Source organism: Perognathus longimembris, chromosome 3 (assembly GCF_023159225.1).
Source record: "Perognathus longimembris pacificus isolate PPM17 chromosome 3, ASM2315922v1, whole genome shotgun sequence".
NCBI classification, from domain to species: domain Eukaryota; kingdom Metazoa; phylum Chordata; class Mammalia; order Rodentia; family Heteromyidae; genus Perognathus; species Perognathus longimembris.
This window is the reverse complement of record NC_063163.1, coordinates 91,384,911-91,405,557: the sequence shown is the minus strand read 5'-3', so window position 1 is coordinate 91,405,557 and position 20,647 is coordinate 91,384,911. Positions and strand designations below refer to the sequence as shown.

Here is a 20,647-nt window from a genome sequence, read left to right as displayed (position 1 = left end):
ATCTTGAGCAAAGCAGCTCAGGGACAGTGCCAAGGCCCAGAGTTCAAGTCCCAGGACTGGCACAAAAAAGAAAACCAAAGTCAACCCAATGAAACAGGGAGTCTCAGTTCTGGCTCCACAATGATTTTTTTTTTTTTTAATTTCTGGTCAGTTGTAAGGCTTGAACTCTGGGCCTGGGTGCTGTCTCTGTGGCACTTCCGGTTTTCTGATGGGTTAATTGGAGATGAGTCTCACAGACTTTCCTGCCTGGGCTGGTTTTGAACCATGATCCTCAGAGCTCAGCCTCCTGAGTAGCTAGGATTATAGGTGTGAGCCACCAGCACTTGGTGAAAGTTTTCTGGGGCTTGAACTCCAGGCCTGAGCACTGACCCTGAGCTCTTTTTTTTTTTTTGCACAAGGCTAGATAGAACTCTCTACCTCTTGAGGCACAGCGCCACTTCTGGCTTTTTCTGTTTACGTAGTAATGAGGAATTGAACCAGGGCTTTATACATGCTAGGCCACATTCCCAGCTCAGTTTTTTTTTAATTAACTTTTTTGTTGTTATTATAAAGGTGATGGACAGAGGGGTTACTGTTTCATAAGTCAGGTAATGAGTATAATTCTTTTTGGACAGTCTCCTGAGTAGCTAGGATTACAGGCATGAGCCCGGTGCCCGACTTCCACAATGATTTCCTACTCTGGCTGTGCAGCTGCTTCCCCAAGCCCACCCTGTGCTGGCCCCTCCAGCAGCCTAACAGGAAGTGACCAGCAGCTGTGTCCACCCTACTAAGTGACCAGAGGACCACATAGGAGACAAGAAAAACTGCCAGTGTCTTGTGCACTGAAATGCTCACTTATAAATAATATTTCTTACTCTAGTCATGAAATATAAAGAAACATTTTTCATGAGGGCATGATTTGAAATCTTTAAGAATCGTTTACACATAGGTGAGTACCAGTGGCTGAGGCCTATAGTCCTAGCTTCTCAGGAGGCTGACATCTGAGGATCATGGCTCAAAAGCCCTAAGACTGGCAACCTCCCTCACCCCTCAAAAAAAAAAAGAATCAGAAGATGAGCCCTGGCATGGAGTAGGGAGTGTGGAGGGTGGTTCTGCAGCCTGCCATCACTGACTGAGTGGATTCCTGTGCCAGGTTTGGGCTGGGGGCCCTGCGGGATATAAAGAAGGGCCTGGAGAGAGGGCAGGGGACTGGCCAAATGAAGCCCAGGCACGGAGTTCAAAAGGCTTGCTGGGATCGGTGAAGGAGGGCAGATTCAGACCAGCAGCACATCCGGAGCTCCCCGTGTCACCGGAACCAGTGAGAACAAGTACCTGTGGGGTCTCAGTGCCCGGGGAGCCCTGGTCTCGGCTGGCTTTGTAGGCACCCAGGAGATTGAGCTGAGAGCTTGTAGGGATGGGAATTCACCTCTCTGACCCTGGGCTGTGGAGGGCAGTGAGCATCTTGTCCCATCAGGTCCATGTGTGCCCTGCTCTGCCCGCCTCCCAGCCCTCAGCCCCTCACCTCTCCCTAGCCACGGCAGCCCTGCCTGACCCCCACCAGCCGGCAGCCATAGTACAGGGAGTGCTTAGTTGGTCCTGAGCTACAGACAAGCTCTCCAGGTTAGTGCAGCAGGCAGTGTTTCTTCACCATGTGCCAGGTCCTCAGGAGAGGGGGGAGCACTCCCGACCTCTGGCACTGGAGGGGATGTGGCAGAGGCCTCCAGGGCAGGCTGTAGAGTTCTGCAGCAGGCAGACACACACTGACACACATAGAGACAGACAGACACACACACACACTGACACACACCAGGGCACCTGGGACACAGGAAGTATGGGATCCCACTTAAGACAAAAAGATGTCTCAAAAATATTAAAGATGCAGGTCAGGAGAACAGCATGAAGAAACCTCTACCGGGTCATAGTTCAAAGGCAATTGCACATGAAGGAGGCGAGGCTCTCCACTCAACTGGAGAAAGTTCTGGAGCTCCTGAGGAGCCTCCAAACCAACCCTTCGGATGGTTCCCACATGTCAGGCCCATCCCGCTGGCGCCGGGAGCAGAAGTGGCGGGGTCACATGCTAGAGCTCCTCGAAGAAGGCCACGCGGGACCTGGCGCTCTGCAAAGTGAGCTGTAAGAGAGCAGAGGAGAGGGTGAAAGGGACTTCGGGACTCTGTTCTTTCATATGGATCCCATCCTGCCACGAAGTCTGACCACGTGGTTTTGAGTGTTGCTAGGGAAGCCAAAAGAAGGTCCCAGACTGTCTAAAATGCGAATGTGGAGGTGACAAATGAGGACATGCCAGAAGGATGGCTGGCATGCAGAAGCAGCAGGAAATGTCATCAATGTTGCTTTTTTTCCATCAGTACTGGGACTTGAACTCAGGGCCCTGTGCTCTAGCTCACAGATGATGAGCCTCATCTCTAGTTCTGGCTTACCCTCCTGTCCCAGTCATGGGGCTTGAACTCTGGTCCCGGGCACTGCCCCTGAGCATTTCAGCTCAAAGTTAGTGCTCTACCACCACTTGAGCCACAGCACCAATTCCAATTTTTTGGTAGTTAATTGGAGACAGGAGTCTCACGAATTTTCCTTCCCGGTTGGCTTTGAACCGCCATCCTCAGATCTCAGCCTCCTGACTAGCTAGGATTATAGGAGTGAGCCACTGGCAGCCAGATTTTTGTTTGTTTATGCTAGTATTGAGGCTTAAGCTTAGGACCTCTCTCTTTTTTTAAAAAAAAATTTCTACTCAGGATTGGCATTCTACCACAGGAGCCATACCTCTATAACTAGTTCCAGCTTTTTACAAGTCCATTCATTGGACATGAGGCTCAGGCCTCAGCCACCTGATAGCCTGGATTATATAGGCATGATCCACTGGGATCCAGCTCACCCTCGCCTCTTCATAGAGATGGAGGTCCTGGCTAGTCTACCAGATTCTCACACACTGTAGGGGAGTCATTTCGGGCTCAGGCAAGGCAGGTCTGGGTCGGATAAGAAGAGCCATTCCTTCTGTTCCTGGTTCCCCTGGGTGACCCCAGAGCAGCCTAGCCATGGCCCAGCAGTGGGGAGCTGGGAGGTGACAGGCTGGGCAAGGAGGATGGGGGCCCAAGGCAGTGGGCCTGGCCAGCACAGCAGGCCGCCCTGGATGAGCACTGGCTGAGAAGGCCCAGGGTGGGAAGCAGCAGGATGGGAGGGGCAGCTCAGTCTGAGCTCTGTCCTGCTCCCAACTCTGCTCCTGAAACTGGCCCTTTGGGGGGACACCGTGGACTCCACATTCTCAGATGTCCAGCTGACTGCTGGCACAGACCCTGTGGGTGTGGGGGGATGTGGGCCATGAAGGAAAGCAAGACTGGCAGCCTCTGTGAAGGCACTGGCCTCTCTGAGCCTAGCCCTTTCCCTGGGCCTGGGGCAGCTCTTGAGTCTGCAGCATCCATGGCAGGAAGGGAGGCTCAAACCGACCACTTCACCATCAAAAGGCAGGCGGCATTAATGTGCTCGAGAGGAGACAGCTTGAGAGACGACTTTTTAAATCCTGCCAAATCTTTTGGCCTTGAAGTTCCCAACTAACAAGCTGAGTGCCAGGCGGCATCGGAGCTGTCTTCCTCAGTGGCACCGATTCCAGGAGCCCTTGGAAGCCAGGTTCCGAAGGGAGGGGAGAGAGCTGTGCTCTGGGGAAGCCAGCTTCCTCCAGAAGGGTTGCTACAGTGCCATCAGGGGGGCCCAGCAGGTGTGCACCTGGGCTACAGGGGAGGATGGTCACTGGGGAAGACGGAGACCGAATGTCAGATCTTCTGGAACAAAAACACTTCTGGAGGTGGGTATGAGTGAAAAGGACAGGGCTGTCCCACAGCCACTTCTGGTCAGAGACAGACCAGTTGACTCGAGGCCTCTGTCCCAGTAAGCAGCAGTCCCTGGCAGGTCTCAATCCTGTTGGCTCTCACTGGGCACCATGCCTGCCAGGTGTGTGCCCAGAATTCAGCAGCCATTACTGCTAATTGCAGTGGCAATGGGTCTCTCTCCCCCACCCCCAGCTTGGATCCTCTCCTTCCAGTGCTTGCTCCTTAGGAAGAACAGGGTGTAGGTGGAGCCAGGGTCACACACTGTTCTGACCTCTGAGCTGCCCTGAGAGGCCTGGCCACTTCCGCAGGCAGGGAGCCCAGGCTATGGGGGACTCCTGCCCGTATCATGTTGGCTCCAAGAATTCCTGGATCCTCTATCCAAGGCGCTGCCGGCTGTCCCCTTGAGGTGCCAGCCGCGCCAGACTCCAGTTATTCCAACATGAGCCTGTTAGGACACAGGGTGCTCCTCAGGGGACGGGTTACCACTCCCAGCTAGCTGTGCGGTATGGCAGGGCTTAGCATGCCTCTTCTCTGGTCCCAGCAGTTTCACCTCAGCCCAAAGAAAGAGTTTGGAGGAAAGTCACTAGAATAGCCATGCAGGGTATCCAAGAAGGCTGTTGGACCCACTGGATGGGGTGGCTGAGACCTGACATCACCATTTCCCTCACCCCCTCCTTACTGTACAGGTCTTCATATTTCCAATGCCATTGGGTACCCCCAAAGTATGCACTCACTCTCCATCATGAGTCCTCCCAGTGCCACCTGGCCCCCGTCTCCTCCTCAGCACCGTCCTCCCCTGAAGAGCTGACTGCAGGGGAGGCATGCAGTGGGGAGAAGAGAAGCCCTGGATGTCTTGCTTTCTGTTCTTTTTCTATTTTTGTCAGTCATGGAGCTTGAACTCAAGGGCCTGGGTGCTATCCCCAAGCCTTTCTGCTCAAGGCTAGTGCTCTACCACTTTGAACCCCAGCACTGCTTCTGGTTTTCTGGTGGCTAATTGGAGATAAGAATCTCACAGACTTTCCTGCCCCAGGTCTGCCACCCATGCTCCCTGCTGGCCACTCTAGCAGGCAAAGCCTGCCCTAGAGAGCTTGCCCTCACACTGCCAGTATAGCTGGAAAAGACGAAGGCCCAGAGCACATGGTGCAAAACGAACCCTTCATAAACTAAATTCTGCCTGTGAGTCTTCTTTTCCACTCAAAACAATGTATCAAGCTTTCTATTTTCACTGCAACTCTTATACCCTAAGGTTCATGATCCCATACCAACCAATGACCCATCTTGCTGTGACCAGCCTGGCTCTTTCCATAGCATCGACAGGGAGAAAGTGCCAGGGAAGGGGTCCATTAAGGTGCTTGCCTGTCCCATGGCACACTGATCAGAGCTACACCCACTCTGTGAGTCACACTTTGCGGTAGAATCCAAGGGAAATGTTTGTGTTCCCTTTGGAGATGGAACAGCAGACCCTGCTTGTTGTGGGGGACATCTGAGGATGGAGGAGCCTGGAAGAGTGACCCCTTAAAGTGTGGTGCAAGATCACATGCCAGGAAGGGGAGGGCTCCATGTCTCAGCAGGCCATGAGTCTGGGAAGTTCAGGATGTGCACATACCACGAGGCCCTCATGGCTGCATCAAGCTGGGGACCTATGGTCTGGTGGCCCTCCTTTGAGATAGCGGGCAGAGCTCTGCTGAGTGGGACCAGTGACAGCCATGCAGCCCTCACACTGGGGCCAAACACTACGCAAAGCCAGCTACGGGAGAGAGGGTGATCAGGCCATGCTCCTTCGAGAAGGCTGCTCAAAGTGATCTTGCCAGTTCCCTAAAGATGACTAAAAAACACAAAACCTCCTCTCACCAGGCACTGGGCTAACCTGCTGCTCTCTCCCAGCTGTCTCCTCCTATCTGATTAGAATCGGCCGCGTGAATAATACAGGAGGAATTAAGTTCTTTTTTGACTGAAGCAGCTGTTCAGGTCTGTCACCAATCCAATTCCATTCTGAAGAGACCCACTTCCTTTTCTTTCCTCTGTGGCGAAACTATATAATGGCTTTGTCTCCTACAGGCCTCTGATCCACCTGAGGGTGTCTAGCTGCTCCTTCTTGCCCAGCACCAACAGACTGGCCCTGGAAGAGTTACCTTTCCTCTGCCCCACTGCTCCATCAACAGGCCAGTTGTGCGTGACATCACCAGGCTGGGGAAGGGCAGGACAAGAAGCTTCTTGGCAGAGCTAGGCCTCCTTCCGGCTCTCCAAACAATGTGTGATATTATGAAAAAGGACACATCCATCCAATTTAGACAGAGTAGCCTTGGGAAACACATCTATCTTCTTAAAACAAAAAACAGGAGGCTGGGTGTATTAGTGCACACCTGTAATCCCAGAACGTGGGAGGCTAAGGTAGGAGATTCTCCAGTTCAAGGCCAGCTTAGGCTACAGAGTTAAAAACAAATAAACAAACAAAACAAAAAAACCCAGGAGGTATGGGGCTGGGGTTTGGGCTCAGTGGCAAAATACTTGCTTATTATCATGTGCAGGGCTTTGGGTTCCATCCCTAGTTCTGAAAAATTAACTAAAATAAAATATGAAACTGGCTTCTCCCAAACCTGGAAGAGGACCTGGGACCCTGCTAATTCTCTCTCACCCAGGCAGGCAATCTACAGCCCCAGCTGGTTCCTGCTCACCACTCTGACAGGCCAGGCATGGTGATGCTCTGAGAAATGGCCCTAGGGCCTGGAGACATCAAACCTGGAAGGCACCTGTGACAAATGCGGCCCTGCCTGGTGGTCCACATGGAAGGCTGCCAACACGCCAGGGATCTTCCAACATCATCCCTCAGAGAGGCCCCTAAGGAAAAGCCACCATACCAGGGGGGCTGCCAGCTCCTCATGGCTGGCTCTCCTCTAAAAGTCCTTTTGGGGACCACTTTCCAGGATGACGAGAGGGGAGCTAAATGTATTCCATGTGGAGCCTGCAGCAGCTAGGCTGCTTGATTAAGAATGAATTACACTTTCATCAGCACAGAAAGAAAATTGATTCACAAGGCAGCATTGTGATCATCTTGTTCCTAAAGCACGGGGGAGGGGGGTGGTAAAGGAGCAGGCAGGACACTGAGCCACTTGGGCTATCCGTGGTAGGCGAAAGGAAGCTCTACAATTAAGCTGGGAGAGCAAAACTAATCAGAGCACAAGGATTCCTTCAACTCGTCTCTGGGGGTGGGGGTGTTGGTGGGGCCTTGCCTCAATCTATCCCAAGGGAGGTGAAAAGGAAAGGGGGGGGGCTTAGTCCATTTTAAACAATAAGACCCTCAACACTGAACCCCTTTTAGATACTAACCTAATAAGTCCCAGTGCTAAGACTCTGCTTGTCCCATATAAATGCAGTAGAATTGAAATGAAGCCCTAAAATCGTGTTATACTTCCTTTCTGCCACTACATATTGAGAAGGAAGGTGCGGGGGAGGGCGGAGATAGGAAAGGACATGCAGATTCGCTGGCGAGAGAATCCACAGGGAGAAAAAGCAGGCTCTGGAGCAGAAAGGTGACAGCCAGATCCAGTCGCAGCAAATTCCAACATCATCTTTGGTTTGGAGTGTGATAAACATTCCCCTCTCTAAGCCGAAGCCATGTGAGGGCTAGGAAGGTAAGGTGGGGGTGGGGGTGGGGGGTCGCTGCTGTAAAGTGGCCAGACTAAGCTCTTCTGCAGTCTTGCTAGTGACAGCTTGCACCCAAATGCCATCTGTCCGTACACGTATCCCTAAGCAGAGGTGGAAGGAAAGGCCATGGTTATTCCAATTTGATATTAGCGCTAGAGAGAAATCTACCCAGAAAACCCCTAGGAGGCCCTTTTGTGTATGAATCCTTCAGAGACCTAAAGCAGTATAAACAACCCTGGAACCTACCTACCTGTGTCTCCCTGTAGCACCCATAATGCTTTTGAAGCCTTTTGCTACTGTTCTTCCACCTGACAAATGAACTAATCAGCCTGATTCACCTCACTGGGCAGGTGGAGACTAAATGGTATCCATCAAGCTCTCTGAGCAAGAGTCTAAGGGAAAAGGTCCAGATATACCGATGTCATTTTTAAATTGCCAATCTCAAAACAGAGATCATGGCAAGGCTCATAAGAACAGACCCTGAGCCCACAGAATGAGTCTGTATCCTGCCTCTTCCTTCCCACTGTTACAGTCAGAAATGAGGCACCCAGGAAGAGGGCCCAGGGGCCAAATGGGATGTTTTACTGCATCAAATAAGGCTCAATAATGGCCATAAGCATTTCCAAATAGTCATAAAACATCCTAAGCTGCAAGGCAGAGTTTGTAAGCTCAATACCTCCCCCAAAACAACAATTGCTTGACTAGGTAAAGTCTCCAAATCAAACCAGGATTGGGTTCTTGTCTTGAAAAAGAGCTTAGTAGAATCTTCAGTCTAGAGAGCTAGAAAAAGCATCAGTTCTCAATAGTGACAAGATTCCAGGGAACTCCACGTGTGAGCAGGGGTGTCAGGAATGGCCTTCAAGGATGAGCCACAAGAAGGGCACTTAAGACCATCGAGTGACGCCCAGCACCTTCCGGGTGCTCCCCAGAGCCCAGGAGCCAAGAGGAAGAGTGCAGGTGGCCCCAGAACATCCCTCTGGGGGATCTTATGCCCACATCTGGTCCTGCTGCCACTCCCATCCCACTTGCCATACCCGACTCCTCTTTCTCCCCTCCTCCCTGAATTTAACAACTAAAGGAAGATTCTGGAACAGAGGAGCTAAAGCACTGGCTTTTATGTCAGGGCCAAGGATGCTCTAGCAGACAATGACTAACTTCTAAAAGTAAGCAGAGTGGCTCGGCTCACTGGATCCTAAGGAGAGCTGGACATGGGAATCACACAGTAAATGTAAACTGGTTAGCAGCCATTTTTGAGGCTGGGCAAGGGAGGCTCTGTGGCTCACTTTAATTGTGGTGATGCCTTTCATACATATTCAATCTCCCTGTGATTTATCACTCTCCCTAGAGTCTGAGTGTTCTACTTCACTTTGCCAACCCTGTGTCTCCAAGGGGACTGGGCAAAAATGGAAGATGAGATTGGACTTTTACATCTTCCTGATCCAGGAGAGGCAGCAGCGCTTCCTTCCCATTAATGTCAAGGTGCTGCTCTTCCTGCTCCTCCACGGTGGGACCTGTGGTTGAACTTGCAGGGGACACTGCAACTCCCAACCATCTACCAATGAAACAAGCTTTCTTGGTTCCATCCCCCACAATTTCTCATCTGTCCATTTCCTCTGAAACTCCACTCCTTCAGAGACTAGGGGGCTCACAAATGATGACTTGTGGGCTGGCCTCAAATCAGGACACTGAAACTGGTCTCCTGGAGGAGTAGACAGACTCTGGGACCACGTTTTCCCCTCCAGGGTGTGGTGGCCCAGTGAACCCACACCTGGCCACTGCTGTCAGCAACATGGTGGCGCTGAGGATCACCCCAGCCTGGCTGCCAGCTCAAATGTCAGGAACAAGTGGGGCCCCCTCTGAGAAGGAAAAGCCCCAGGGGCCCAGGCTTTGATCATTTGTACTGCGGACTCAGCAGCAAATGCCAAACCAGCTGCACTGACCATCAATGGGGAGAATGGAAATGTGGGGGCAGTAAGACCAGCAGGACGAGAATACCAGATCTGTGCAAACACAAACCAAATACGACAGGAAGAAGAAAAGTTCATTCTGGCTCTTTAGAACAACATTTACTGTATTAACGTGTGTGTGTGTGTGTGTGATTATATATTATATAATTACAATTAATTCACATTAATGTCATCAATGAACAGGTTTGTCACCAGCTGTGGCACAAACATGGGCCCACCATTGCCTGCTTTGGTCTGTCCCTGTCACAGGTCTACAAGCAGAGCTGTTTATGTATCATTGAACCCCCGCTGTGTGCCTCATGTTTCACCTCACCATAACCCTGGGGGAAATGCAGGGGCCAGTACTTTCATTCACTTTTCTGTATTTTGTTTTACATCCCTACATATTGTGTCACCAGTACCATCCTTGACACCCTGCTCAGATCACCACCAGCCTTTGTGTCTCTTATCCCCAGTGTTCCAGGGGGAGCCCCTAATCTTGACATCTAGGGACCCACACTTCCAGAGCCTTCAGCATGATAGGCAAGTACTCTACAATGAAGCTACATGCCCTGCCTTTTTGTTTGCACTATTTTTTTTGGTGGTCATGGGGCTTGAACTCTGGGCCTGGGCACTATGCCTGAGCTCTTCAGCTCAAGGCTAGCACTCTACCTGTTGAGTCACAGCACCACTTCTGGTTTCCTGGTGGTTAAATGGAAATAAGAGCCTCATGGTCTTTCCTGCCCGGGCTGGCTTTGAACTGTGATCCTCAGATCTCAGCCTCCTGAGTAGCATGAGCCATGGGTGCCTGGCTTTTGTTTGCACTTAAAAATTTTTTTCTTTTTAAAATTTTTGTTGGTTGTAGGACTTAAAACTCTGGACTGAGCAATGTCCCTGAGCCTTTGTGTCCTCAAGGCTAGCACTCTACCACTTTGAGCCACAGCACCACATCTGGTTTTTGAGTGGTTTATTGGAGATTAGTCTCTCATGGGGACTTTTCTTCCCTGGGCTGATTTCATACTATGATCCTCAGATCTTAGCCTCCTGAGTAGCTAGGATTATAGGTATGAGCCATCAGCACCCTGCTTGCACTTTTGTTTTTGTGAGAGTCTCCCTATGCTAACTTTACCTGGGCTGGCCTTGATCTCTCAAGTGTCCTGCATCTCCGAAACAGCTGGGCTTACAAGTATACACAAAAATGCTTGGCTTTTTGGATTATTTTTTTCTCTTTGTCTATGTGGGGCTTGAACTCAGGGCTGGGTGCTGTCCTTGAGCTTTTTGGCTCAAAGCTAGTGCTCTACTACTTTGAGCCACAGCTCCACTTCTCCAAATGCTTTTTATACTTATTATTAGCAATGCTAAGGATTGAAACCAGACCCTTATATGTGCTAGGCAAGTGCTCTGGTTGAGCTGCATCCCAGTCCAGATGCTTTTAAGAGAGAAAGAACTCTGAGAAAGGAGAGAAGAGTGGGGAACACCAGGTAAACAGACAGTACTACGTCTCAGCATCCTACACCATCGTGCTCACATCTGCGAAGTCAAGGGTGAACCTTTGCTGAGACCAAATCAGACCCAACCCTTCAATGAGGCAGATGGTATTGCAAAGAGGAAGAACAGGCCTGTATTTTCAGTTAATAAGGAGACACACTCTTTGCTTTACAAAATCTGATGAAAAAATTAAAACCAAACCAAAACCAATGCCTACTGGCTTGGATCCAGATTAATAAGCTCTCAAGATACTGGAAACTCTTCAGGTCACCACCAGCCTTTGTATCTCTCATCTCCAATGATCTAGGTGGAACTGCCCTTGACATCTAGGGACCCACACTTCTGAAGCCTGAGGCAGCATTTGTATTTTGCTAAGCTGGTGCTGGCCTAGCCTGTAGCAGGTATGACTTAAGAGCCTTGGTGCAAGTAGGCAATTAATAGTCCAAGACACTGGTCATAGGACTGCCAACATCTGAGAAATGGAACATGCCTCAAACTCAGTATGCAGTATGCAGCAAAACCCAGCACTGTTTAACCACGTCACACTAAAAAGAACTCCAGGAATATTTAAAAGCCAAGTCATGCTTTTAGTAACCCCTAATAAATACTTGTTTTCTTCTTCTTTCTTTCTACCTTTCTTTTTCTTTTTAGAGCTAAGGTCTTGCTACGTAGCCCAAGCTGGCCTCGAACTCATAATTCTCCTTCTGCTTACAAAGTTCAGTAAAGCACAGTGGGTCCAACCAGGTGCCACTGGGGTTGCCACTTGAGCAAAGATCCGGCTCTGACGTCCTGCTTCAGTGTTGCCCTGCTTAGTGTTGGGGGTACCAAAGTCAAGGTAGGCAGGAAGCTGAAGAAATAGAGCCTGCTCAGTCAATCAGGGCTCAAATCACACCCAAATCAGGGCTCACACCATGGAGTCTTGGAGCCCCTGACAGCTCTCATCCATCTGATTAAAGCTCTATCTGGGGCTTTAATAGCTAACCTCTCTTGCTGGGATAACGAGAATAAATACCATCTATCTTATGCCAGATCTCTTTTGGTAGGAAGCTTCCCAGGAGCTTATTCTGTTCCACTGCAGTGAGGATACCCTGCTGGATGGTGTGAGGCTCACTGGTAGGGGTACAACGGGGATTAGGCGAGAAGCAAGGCAGGATGTCATTTTATTATTAGGCAAAATAAATTCTCTCCACTGCCTAGGCATGTTGAAATAATAAGTAGCAATCGTTCAATTAATTCACTCAACAACTGTTGATTGCTCGTCCCCTGGGTGCCAGCGACAGGACTACTCCAGTGTGAGACCTGCCCGCCCGCAGCTTGGTTCCACACTCCAGAAGCGGAAGCCCATACTCTCTTTAGAGCAGCAATGGGACACAGGCCACTCGGCTTGACTTAGAAATGAGACTATGGGATGCCTGCTGCTCTCAGTAAGAAAAGGGGTATGTACAAAAGATAGGAGCTCAAGGGAGAAAGGAGTGACCACACCCAGACGCTGCCAGCTGTGACCACAAGTCTGCAGAGTGCGCCACCACATGGCAGATGTTGATCACGAAGGGAGAGACACTAGTCATAAAAGCACCCAAATCGGCCCCATTTCCATGCTAGGGTTATTGATCTGAGAAGTACACCACCAAGACAAAGGATCTGTAGACAGACCTGATGGGATAGGAAGCCATGATCTTCCCCCGTGGCACAAGTGACACAGTGACACAAGATGGGCAGGATGGCTGGTCCTGCAGCCCGGGACATGCTCTTCAGAACCAGGCAGCCTTTCAGGCTCTGGAGGCTGGTCTGGCCCCCTGGAGTGGAGGCCTGCTCTCAGCCCCAAAGCATGCTGTGGCCAGTACCCAGATGCCACCTGCCCTCAGGAGGGCTCCAAGTGGCCCAACGACAGAGACAGGCAAGCTCATGCATGGTTAGTATCACAGAGGGCAGGACCATCACCACAGACAGAGTACCTGCAAACAACCTACTTTGAGGGCTCAAATGCAGATAGGTCTTCTGCCTTGGGCTTGAGGCTAAACCAGCAAAATAAAATGAAGAAAAACAAAAACATACCCTGTGAAATCAACAATGCTACATGTGCCATTTTCAAAATGTTCAGACAGGTCTGAAATCGTGACAAGTGACTTAGTTTTTAATGGCTTGAAAATGAGCCTCCCCAGTTTTCAGCACTCCAGCCTCCTGTGGCTGAGGGGAAGGCTCACTGGTCCTGGTACCCAGATGACAAGGGGGAGGGGCCCTCCCTTGGGGTCGACCAAGCTCACTGGTCCAATCACCTTTACTTCTTTGCTTAATGGCTGAGGGCTTCCTTCCTTTATGCTGTTTAGTAATTTTGTTTTGGAAGGGCAATCTAGGAAACAACAGAAGCCAGAGGAAAGAAGAACATGGAATGTTCCAGATTATACCATTAGAAGGAATTCTCTACCTAGTGCCAAATATGAGTTAAGAGAAAAAGTAGAGGCTCTTCACTGTACCCATTCACTAGCCAGGAGGCACAGGTCTTACAGGGGCTTTTAATCACAGCTTACCTACTGAAAACAGAGACAGTCCTTCAACTCGAGACCATTTTAAAGACAAAAGTGAAGAGTAGAAATATAATCTATCAGTCATTATCTGAACTCAATCAACAGCTCCTTGCATGTGCCACCATGTCCAGAGAATGATCATACCTTAATAATAGCTATTTTACAGGTTTAACCTGATCCTGGGCCATCAGTTAAGGATAGAGTGTTAATTGATCAGAGAGGACCTTTCTACTTAGTCCAAGTAAGGGATATGTACTCTTGGACTGATAGTGAATATGGAATTTAACTTCTAAATCCCTAAAATACTGAGGGCTCCAATTATCAAGGGAGAAGTAGAGGATACTGTAAGCCTCATTTTTTAAAAAATTAAAGGTCTTAAAGATATTTCCTATTAAGTATGACAAAGGCTGAAAATTTAGGATATAGTTTCTCAACCAAGAAAGCTTAAAAACAAAAAAGAGCCACAAGGACTTCATTCTTCACAGCCTCTGATTTATTGTCCCTACTTATTAAGTAAGGCAGTTCCCATTGACTTTAAAGACAGAACCACTCTAGTGTTCAATGATGGATCAAAACCCACCCTCTAACAGAGATTCATCTCATCAGGGCTTTCAACACAAGCTCCACTTCCATCAAGCCAAAGGGTTCATGGTCACTGGCAGATTAAATTCCTTTTCTGGCAGGAGTTGAAACATTCCCTCAACTAAGTACATGTAAAAAATGACAACAGTTTAATGACTTGGCTCCTGAGGAAACCAGATGCCAACCTCACACTTCATTAATGAATGTCCTGATCAGCAAGAGCCATGAGACTCTGGGTACCTTTTTAATGGTATTGTGCTTGCTGCTGGTGCCGCCCCTATCTGAGTTCTCGTTGTGTAGAATGTCCAGCGTGGTCTCCCTCTCTTTGAGCTTCAAGGCCTCGATTTCTGTCTTGAGTTCGTTGAGCTGCTCCTGCAGGTGCTTGCTCTTCTCCATGTACTCCACTCTGTAGCAAAAGGGCACCATGCATCAGGGCTTGACAAGCACGGAGGCATGGCTGACATGCTCTGGGACCAACAAGCTGCTCAGTGTGGGGGCCAGGGGCAGAGGCCTGGGGTCTCCATCTCCACGTGGCCACTCATGTGCCAATGGAGCATGGGCTAGTCACTTAACTGCTCTGAGTTTCTCTCCCCATAGATATAACTGGGATAATAAAAGCCGCCCCCCCCCCTCCTTGCCTCCACCAGCAAATCCAGTGACTTCTGCCCTTAGGCCACAGCTACATCCCTATTTGTTCTCAGATGTCCTCTGAAGCTCACCTAGCCAATACCAGAAAGAAAAAAGGTCTCTACTCCTCACCTGCAAGTGGCACACTGAGAGGAAATGTAAATAATAGTGAAAATCAAAATCCCATCTGCCAAGTTTCCAATTAGAAGGACAAGGCCCAGAAGACTGTGCACCAAAACACAAAGGAACACCTTGAAGGGATTATGGTGGGCATCAGGACTGTTCTGCCAACAGGTTTGAGGGAAGTAAGTGCTGCAGGCTTGTGGTGCCCCAAATTCAAGTTGAAACCAAATCACTGCTATGAACATGTTGGGAGTAAGGCCTTTAGGAATTGGCAACCTCATGGTGCGACTTGTGTCCTTATAGAAGAGGCCCTGGAGACCCCTGTCCACAGGAGCACAGTGAGAGGATGCCAGCTGAGATGCCAGGATGAGAACTCTCAGTACTTTGATAGTGCTTTCCATCTTGGATTGCCCAGCTATGAGAAATACATTTCTATTGTTTATAAGCCACCTAACCTCTGGTACTTTTGTTATAGCAGCAAACACACTAAGACAGTAAGAAAATACAAACTATAAAAAGCAAGGTACAGAGCTGGGCACCGGTGGCTCATGCCTGCAATCCTAGCTACTTAGGAGGCTTGAAATCTTGAGGATTGTGGTTCAAAGCCAGCTCAGGCAAGATAGTTTGTGAAGCTCTTATCTCCCATTAACCACTCTAAAAACGGAAAGCAGAGCTGTGGCTCAAAGTAGTATAGCACTAGCCTTAGAGCAAAAGAGCTCAGAGACGGCACCCAGGCCCTAAGTTCAAGCCCCATGACCAATGAAAAAACCAAATCCCCCCCCCCCCAAAAAATCACAGGATATAGAATAGAATGTAGCTTTATGCTGGTCATAATCACATAAATAAAATGGTGAAAGGAACTCAGCAAATGCTATCACCAACAGCTCTGGGTCAGTGACTTCTCAGCTATGACAGTCTGAAGAGAAATTCAGGATGGCTTGGGGAGGTCCACACTGGATTCCACAGAGACACATTCCCAGAGGCTATCCTGAGAGTAGCACACATGGGTGTGGGGTTTCAACCCCTGGTCTGCTCAGCGGCTGTGTATTGCTGAGTGAGCTCATTAACTAAGTCTGTCCTCATTTATGAAATGGGAACACTAAAATATCCTTTGATGTCAGTGTGTTGTTTATTTGTTAGCAGGAATTAAAGGAGAAATCTAGAAAGCCATGGTGCACAGGTACACAATCTGAGGAACCACTGGGATTATCCTCTGTTCTCTGCACCATTCACCAGTTTACCTCTGGCTCTGGGAGGAGGGGGCTCATTTTAACTTCTCCTACAAGGGGACCACTGCCCTGTGCAGCAGACTGGCCCCTCCCTGCTCACCAGCTTTCTTCAGCCTCAAGCCAATTATTTGGGGGGAGGGGAGGCCCGCAGTCCTGGGGCTTGAACTCAGGGCCTAAGCACTGTCTTCGGCTTCTTTTTGCTCAAGGCTAGCACTCTACCTCTTGAGCCACAGCACCACTTCCAGCTTTTTCTGTTTATGTGGTGCTGAGGAATAGAACCCAGGCTATGTGCATGCTAGGCAAGCACTCTACCTCTAAGCCACATTCCCAGCCCTGTCAAGCCAAGTTGTTTTGTCTCCCATTCATTCATAGGCATGCCCAGGAGACAACCAAATGTAGTACTAGGGGAACAGCAGTCTCACTGACATTCAACTCAACAACCCAGTCCTAGCCTTCACTCAAAGTTGGAGCTGCTATACACTCCAGGCCACCAATCAAGTGTTATTTTTATTTTTATTTTTGTGCAGGCCTGGGGTTTAAACTCAAGGTCTTGGCATTGTTCCTAAGATTCTTTTTCTCAAGGCTAGTGCTCTACCACTTGAGCCACAGTACCACTTCTGGGTTTTTCTGAGTAGTTTATTGGAGACGTTCCTGCCTGGGTTGGCTTCAAACTGTGATCCTCAGACCTCAGCCTCCTCAGTAACTAGGATTACAAGCATGAGCCACCAATGCCTAGAAGTTTCAAGTGTTATTTTTATCCTGGAACACTGACTGCTGATCTGTTGCACTTGAAACTCATTTTCCAGGGAGTGACAACAGAACAGCCCTTTGCAGGGTTGGTGATAGGCTGCTATGGTGACCCTCTTTGTCCCCAGGCCCTGATCCACTCACTCTTGTTCACAGCTGCCCCAAGCAGGCCACGGGGGACTACGTACTTTTCTTTTTCTATCTCCATGGAAAGCCGCTTCATGTCAGTATCCTTGAAGTCAAAAGATAAGCTGTCGCCAGTGAGGTTGAAGCTGGGTATGTCTGGAGGCAATGGTGCTGGGATTGGGTTCATGGGCTGTCAGTGAGAAAGCTCCAATTAGGAGGTTCGGTTTATATAAGACCATGCTGCCAGGTGACAGATGCCCAAAACACCCAACCCAAGTAGATGAGCCCTCTCCCCTCAAATCTGACCATTTTCAGGCTCATTCAAATCAAATACAGAGTGCCCCCCCCACACACACTTATTCACTAAGTAAGCTCCCAGGCCCAGTGCTAGGAACTGGAAATGCAGAATGCAGTCAGATCCTTGGCTCTCGGCAGCTGAAAGTCTTGTTCAGGAAACAGATGTGTTCACAAATCCTTGCAGTTAAATAAGGTAAACACTGTAGTCAGGGAAGGAACAGAGACAGAGGGGGCTGGAGGAAGTATGCTAGAAGGAATGCTGCTTCTGCTGGAATCGGAGAATGTGCTAGAAAAAGGATGCCAGGCAAGAGGCATGACCGTGGGTAGGGCAGAGTAACCAGAGACAGTGGTAGGCACTTGCAGTGCCCATGTGGGCACTGGAGTCTGGCCCTGGACCAGGAGTATTCGCTGACCAACTGCGGGCTTGGATTTGGAAGACAGAACAAGAGGAAGCGCAGGCTGAAACCATTACATTTGTGATTAGGACATCTCATTTGAGAACAAAGGGTCATCTAAAACATGGCCCTGATCTACTTACTTCTCCAGCGCCTCCTGTTATTTGCCCTGCTAAATCAAAACCTGCTACTTGTCCCTGACTGGGCTACCTTCCTGTCTCTGCACTCCTACCTGTGTCATTTTTCTCCTTCTCATCCATCCTCCTATCTCCCTCTATTCCTTCAATCTCTCACCAAAACCAAAGTGTTTCCAGGTCTCTCTAGGCCAGATGGACACTCTTGCCTTTGCTGTGCCACACAGTATGGTCACATTTCTGCAGTGACTCTTCTGTAATTCTACCTTGTAAACATTCCTTCTGGATGGGTCTTCTTTCTACGGCCTCCAAGTTTCCTCGGGGCAGGATCTGCCTCCATTTCATCCTTAGACCTTACAGTGAGTCTAGGATGGTGTCTGGGAGAGAGGGAACCTCACAACTTTCCTTTGGAACGATAATGAAGCCTAATGGCATCAGAAATGGCATTGGGTGAGAGTTTCTGTGGTGCTAAGGACATTCTGTTTTGTTTTTTTAATCTCAATATTGAATATGTGGGAGTGTTCAGTCTATGACACTTCATCAAGATATACAATGGTAATTCAAATACTTCTCTACATTTTACACACACACACACACACACATATAATTTTACTTCATAAAATTTCCAACTGGGTGTGGTGGTACATGCCTATAATCCCAGCTAATTGGGAGGTAGAGATAAATAAAGCAAAAGAACTGGGTGGCATGGCTCATGTGGTACTGCACTTGCCCTTAGCAATCATAAGGCTCTGAGTTGTTCAATCCATAGTACTGCCAAAAAGAATGAATTTTCCCTCCCAAAGCTAGTGTGGCTGTTTAGAGTCACACAGTTGGCTTGAGTTGTCTATTACACACTAATAGATAACCAGGATCCAAAGTGACAGCAAACTGTTCATATTTTCCACTCCACCCCCCTCCGCCACTTGCAAATCTGTGGTAGCTCACATCCCCTGTGCCTCAGTGCTTTGGGCCATGTGTGAGTGTGAATACAGCGTGTATAAATGCAGTATATGTGAGTGAACAAGCTGTGTGTCTGTGATGTAGGGACATCTGCACACTTTCTGAGAATATGGTATCACCTCTTCTCTACCTGGCTAGACCCCACTCTCTGTCAAGAGTCAGCTCAGGTGTCACATTGATCCTCTCCTGCTCCAGGTGGGCTGTTTGCAGCACCTGTGCACACCTGTCAGGATCTACATTTCCAAATGCATGCTATATGTGCACATAGAGCAGGTGTATAAAGGAGTTACTGAGTAGATGACATAGAGGAAAAGAAGGGAAGCAGCTTCTATTTACTTCATGACCCCACTTAGCAGGAGTCAAACACTGCACTGGCAGCTACGTCTTGCATGGCAGTAATTCATTCTGAGGGACGCAGTGGATCCTTCCCACAACAGAAATGTGGCATATGGTATGTACTGAGAGTTGAAGATTACATTCAGCTCAGCATTAGGGGGTTAGAGAGCAAAATCGCTTGAGGATAATTTGAGATCATATTACTTAAGAGTAAGAAAAACATTTCCAAGCTAGAAAAGGGCCTGTTGGCTGTTATCCAGATAACCAAAGGGGCAACTATCTAGTCTAAGACCAAGGCAGTAACTACCTAGTCTAATAGCAGACCATGAGTGTCCCAGCCGGGCCCTGGCTGGGAGGGGTCAGTGCCATTCTTTTCAACCTGTGTTTGTTTGAATGGTCAGTCTGAAGACACCAGTAGGTGACGCAAAGGGCTGGGGGGACATGTCTAAGGCAGCCACAGGCTAGCTGTCCCCCCCCAGGCTCACCGGATATGTGGGCTTGGTAGCAATTTCCAGGAGCTTCTGCTTGGCTCTCCGCTCTGCCTCACGGGCTTCCTGCAGGTCTTGCTTTAGCTGGTCGGCCTCCTTGGCCCTGCAAAGAAAGTAGGAAATGTCAGCTCCTAAGAAGGCTAAGAGAGGAGGCACCTGTGTTAATAACCCCAAGGATGGTATCTGACAAGGCAAATGGGAACAGTGGAGCAGGGAGGTTTTGTAGAAGTCAGGACATCCAAGACAACATGAATACTATGTATTTTTTCCATGTTTCTGAAATAATTTTATTAATTAACGAGGGCTGGGAATATGGCCTAGTGGCAAGAGAGCTCGCCTCTTATACATGAGGCCCTGGGTTCGATTCCTCAGCACCACATATATAGAAAAGGCCAGAAGTGGCACTGTGGTTCAAGTGGCAGAGTGCTAGCTAGCCTTGAGCAAAAAGAAGCGAGAGACAGTGCTCAGGCCCTGAGTCCACGCCCCAAGACTGGCAAAAAAAAAAAAAAAAAAAAAAAAGGCAGTGCTGAGATATGAACTCAGGGCCTTGCACTTGCCAGGCCAGTGCTCTATTGCCAAGCCAGGCCTCTGGCATATTATTTGCATGAACTAACAAATCCCTCTCCTTGACAAGGAGAAAGGCACATGAATGGAGGAAGAAATGGTAAGTAAATACAGTCACTATATTTATTGTACATTATGTAAAAGCTGAGCCATGTAGCCAGGTGCTGGTGGCTGACACCTGTAATCCTAGCTACTCAGGAGGCTGAGATCTGAGAACCACGGTTCGAAGCCAGCCCAGGCAGGAAAAGTTTGTGAGACTCTTATCTCCAATAAACTACTCAGAAAAATCCATAAATGGTACTGTGGCTCAAGTGGTAGAGCACTAGCCTTGAGCACAAAGACTCTCAGAGCTAGCACCCAGGCCCAGTTCAAGCCCCAGGACTAGCAAAAAGGAAAAACAACAACAAAAAACCGAACTATGTAACTTGAGGGTAGATAGGAGAGACTGGCATTGGTCAAGATGGATTGTACTTATAACCTGTGGATGTGTGGAACTGAAACCCCTTTGTACAACTACTCAATTAAAACAAAAACAAAAAACCTACTAGCAAGCCAGTGGGGAAAGAACTAAACAAGAAGTTCTGTAAGCGAACTGAGTGCTGAGATGAGTGTCTATAGTC

At 48.9% G+C, this 20,647-nt stretch overlaps 1 protein-coding gene across 2 annotated transcripts in view; it reads right to left on the bottom strand.

Moving 5' to 3' along the window:
* Nucleotides 1-528: 528 nt before the first annotated feature.
* Nucleotides 529-20,647, bottom strand: part of Nf2 (NF2, moesin-ezrin-radixin like (MERLIN) tumor suppressor) — a 97,443-nt gene continuing 77,324 nt past the window's right edge. The window contains exons 13-17 of one of the 2 annotated variants that reach the window (XM_048343263.1): nucleotides 19,461-19,566; nucleotides 16,916-17,043; nucleotides 14,242-14,407; nucleotides 12,865-12,909; nucleotides 529-2,107 (exon numbers count right to left, since the gene is read on the bottom strand). In XM_048343263.1, coding sequence (XP_048199220.1) covers nucleotides 12,874-12,909; nucleotides 14,242-14,407; nucleotides 16,916-17,043; nucleotides 19,461-19,566 — 436 coding nt within the window. In that variant the 3' untranslated portion in view covers nucleotides 529-2,107; nucleotides 12,865-12,873. The remainder of the gene's footprint in view (nucleotides 2,108-12,864; nucleotides 12,910-14,241; nucleotides 14,408-16,915; nucleotides 17,044-19,460; nucleotides 19,567-20,647) is intronic. The other variant, XM_048343262.1, reaches the window with a different exon arrangement.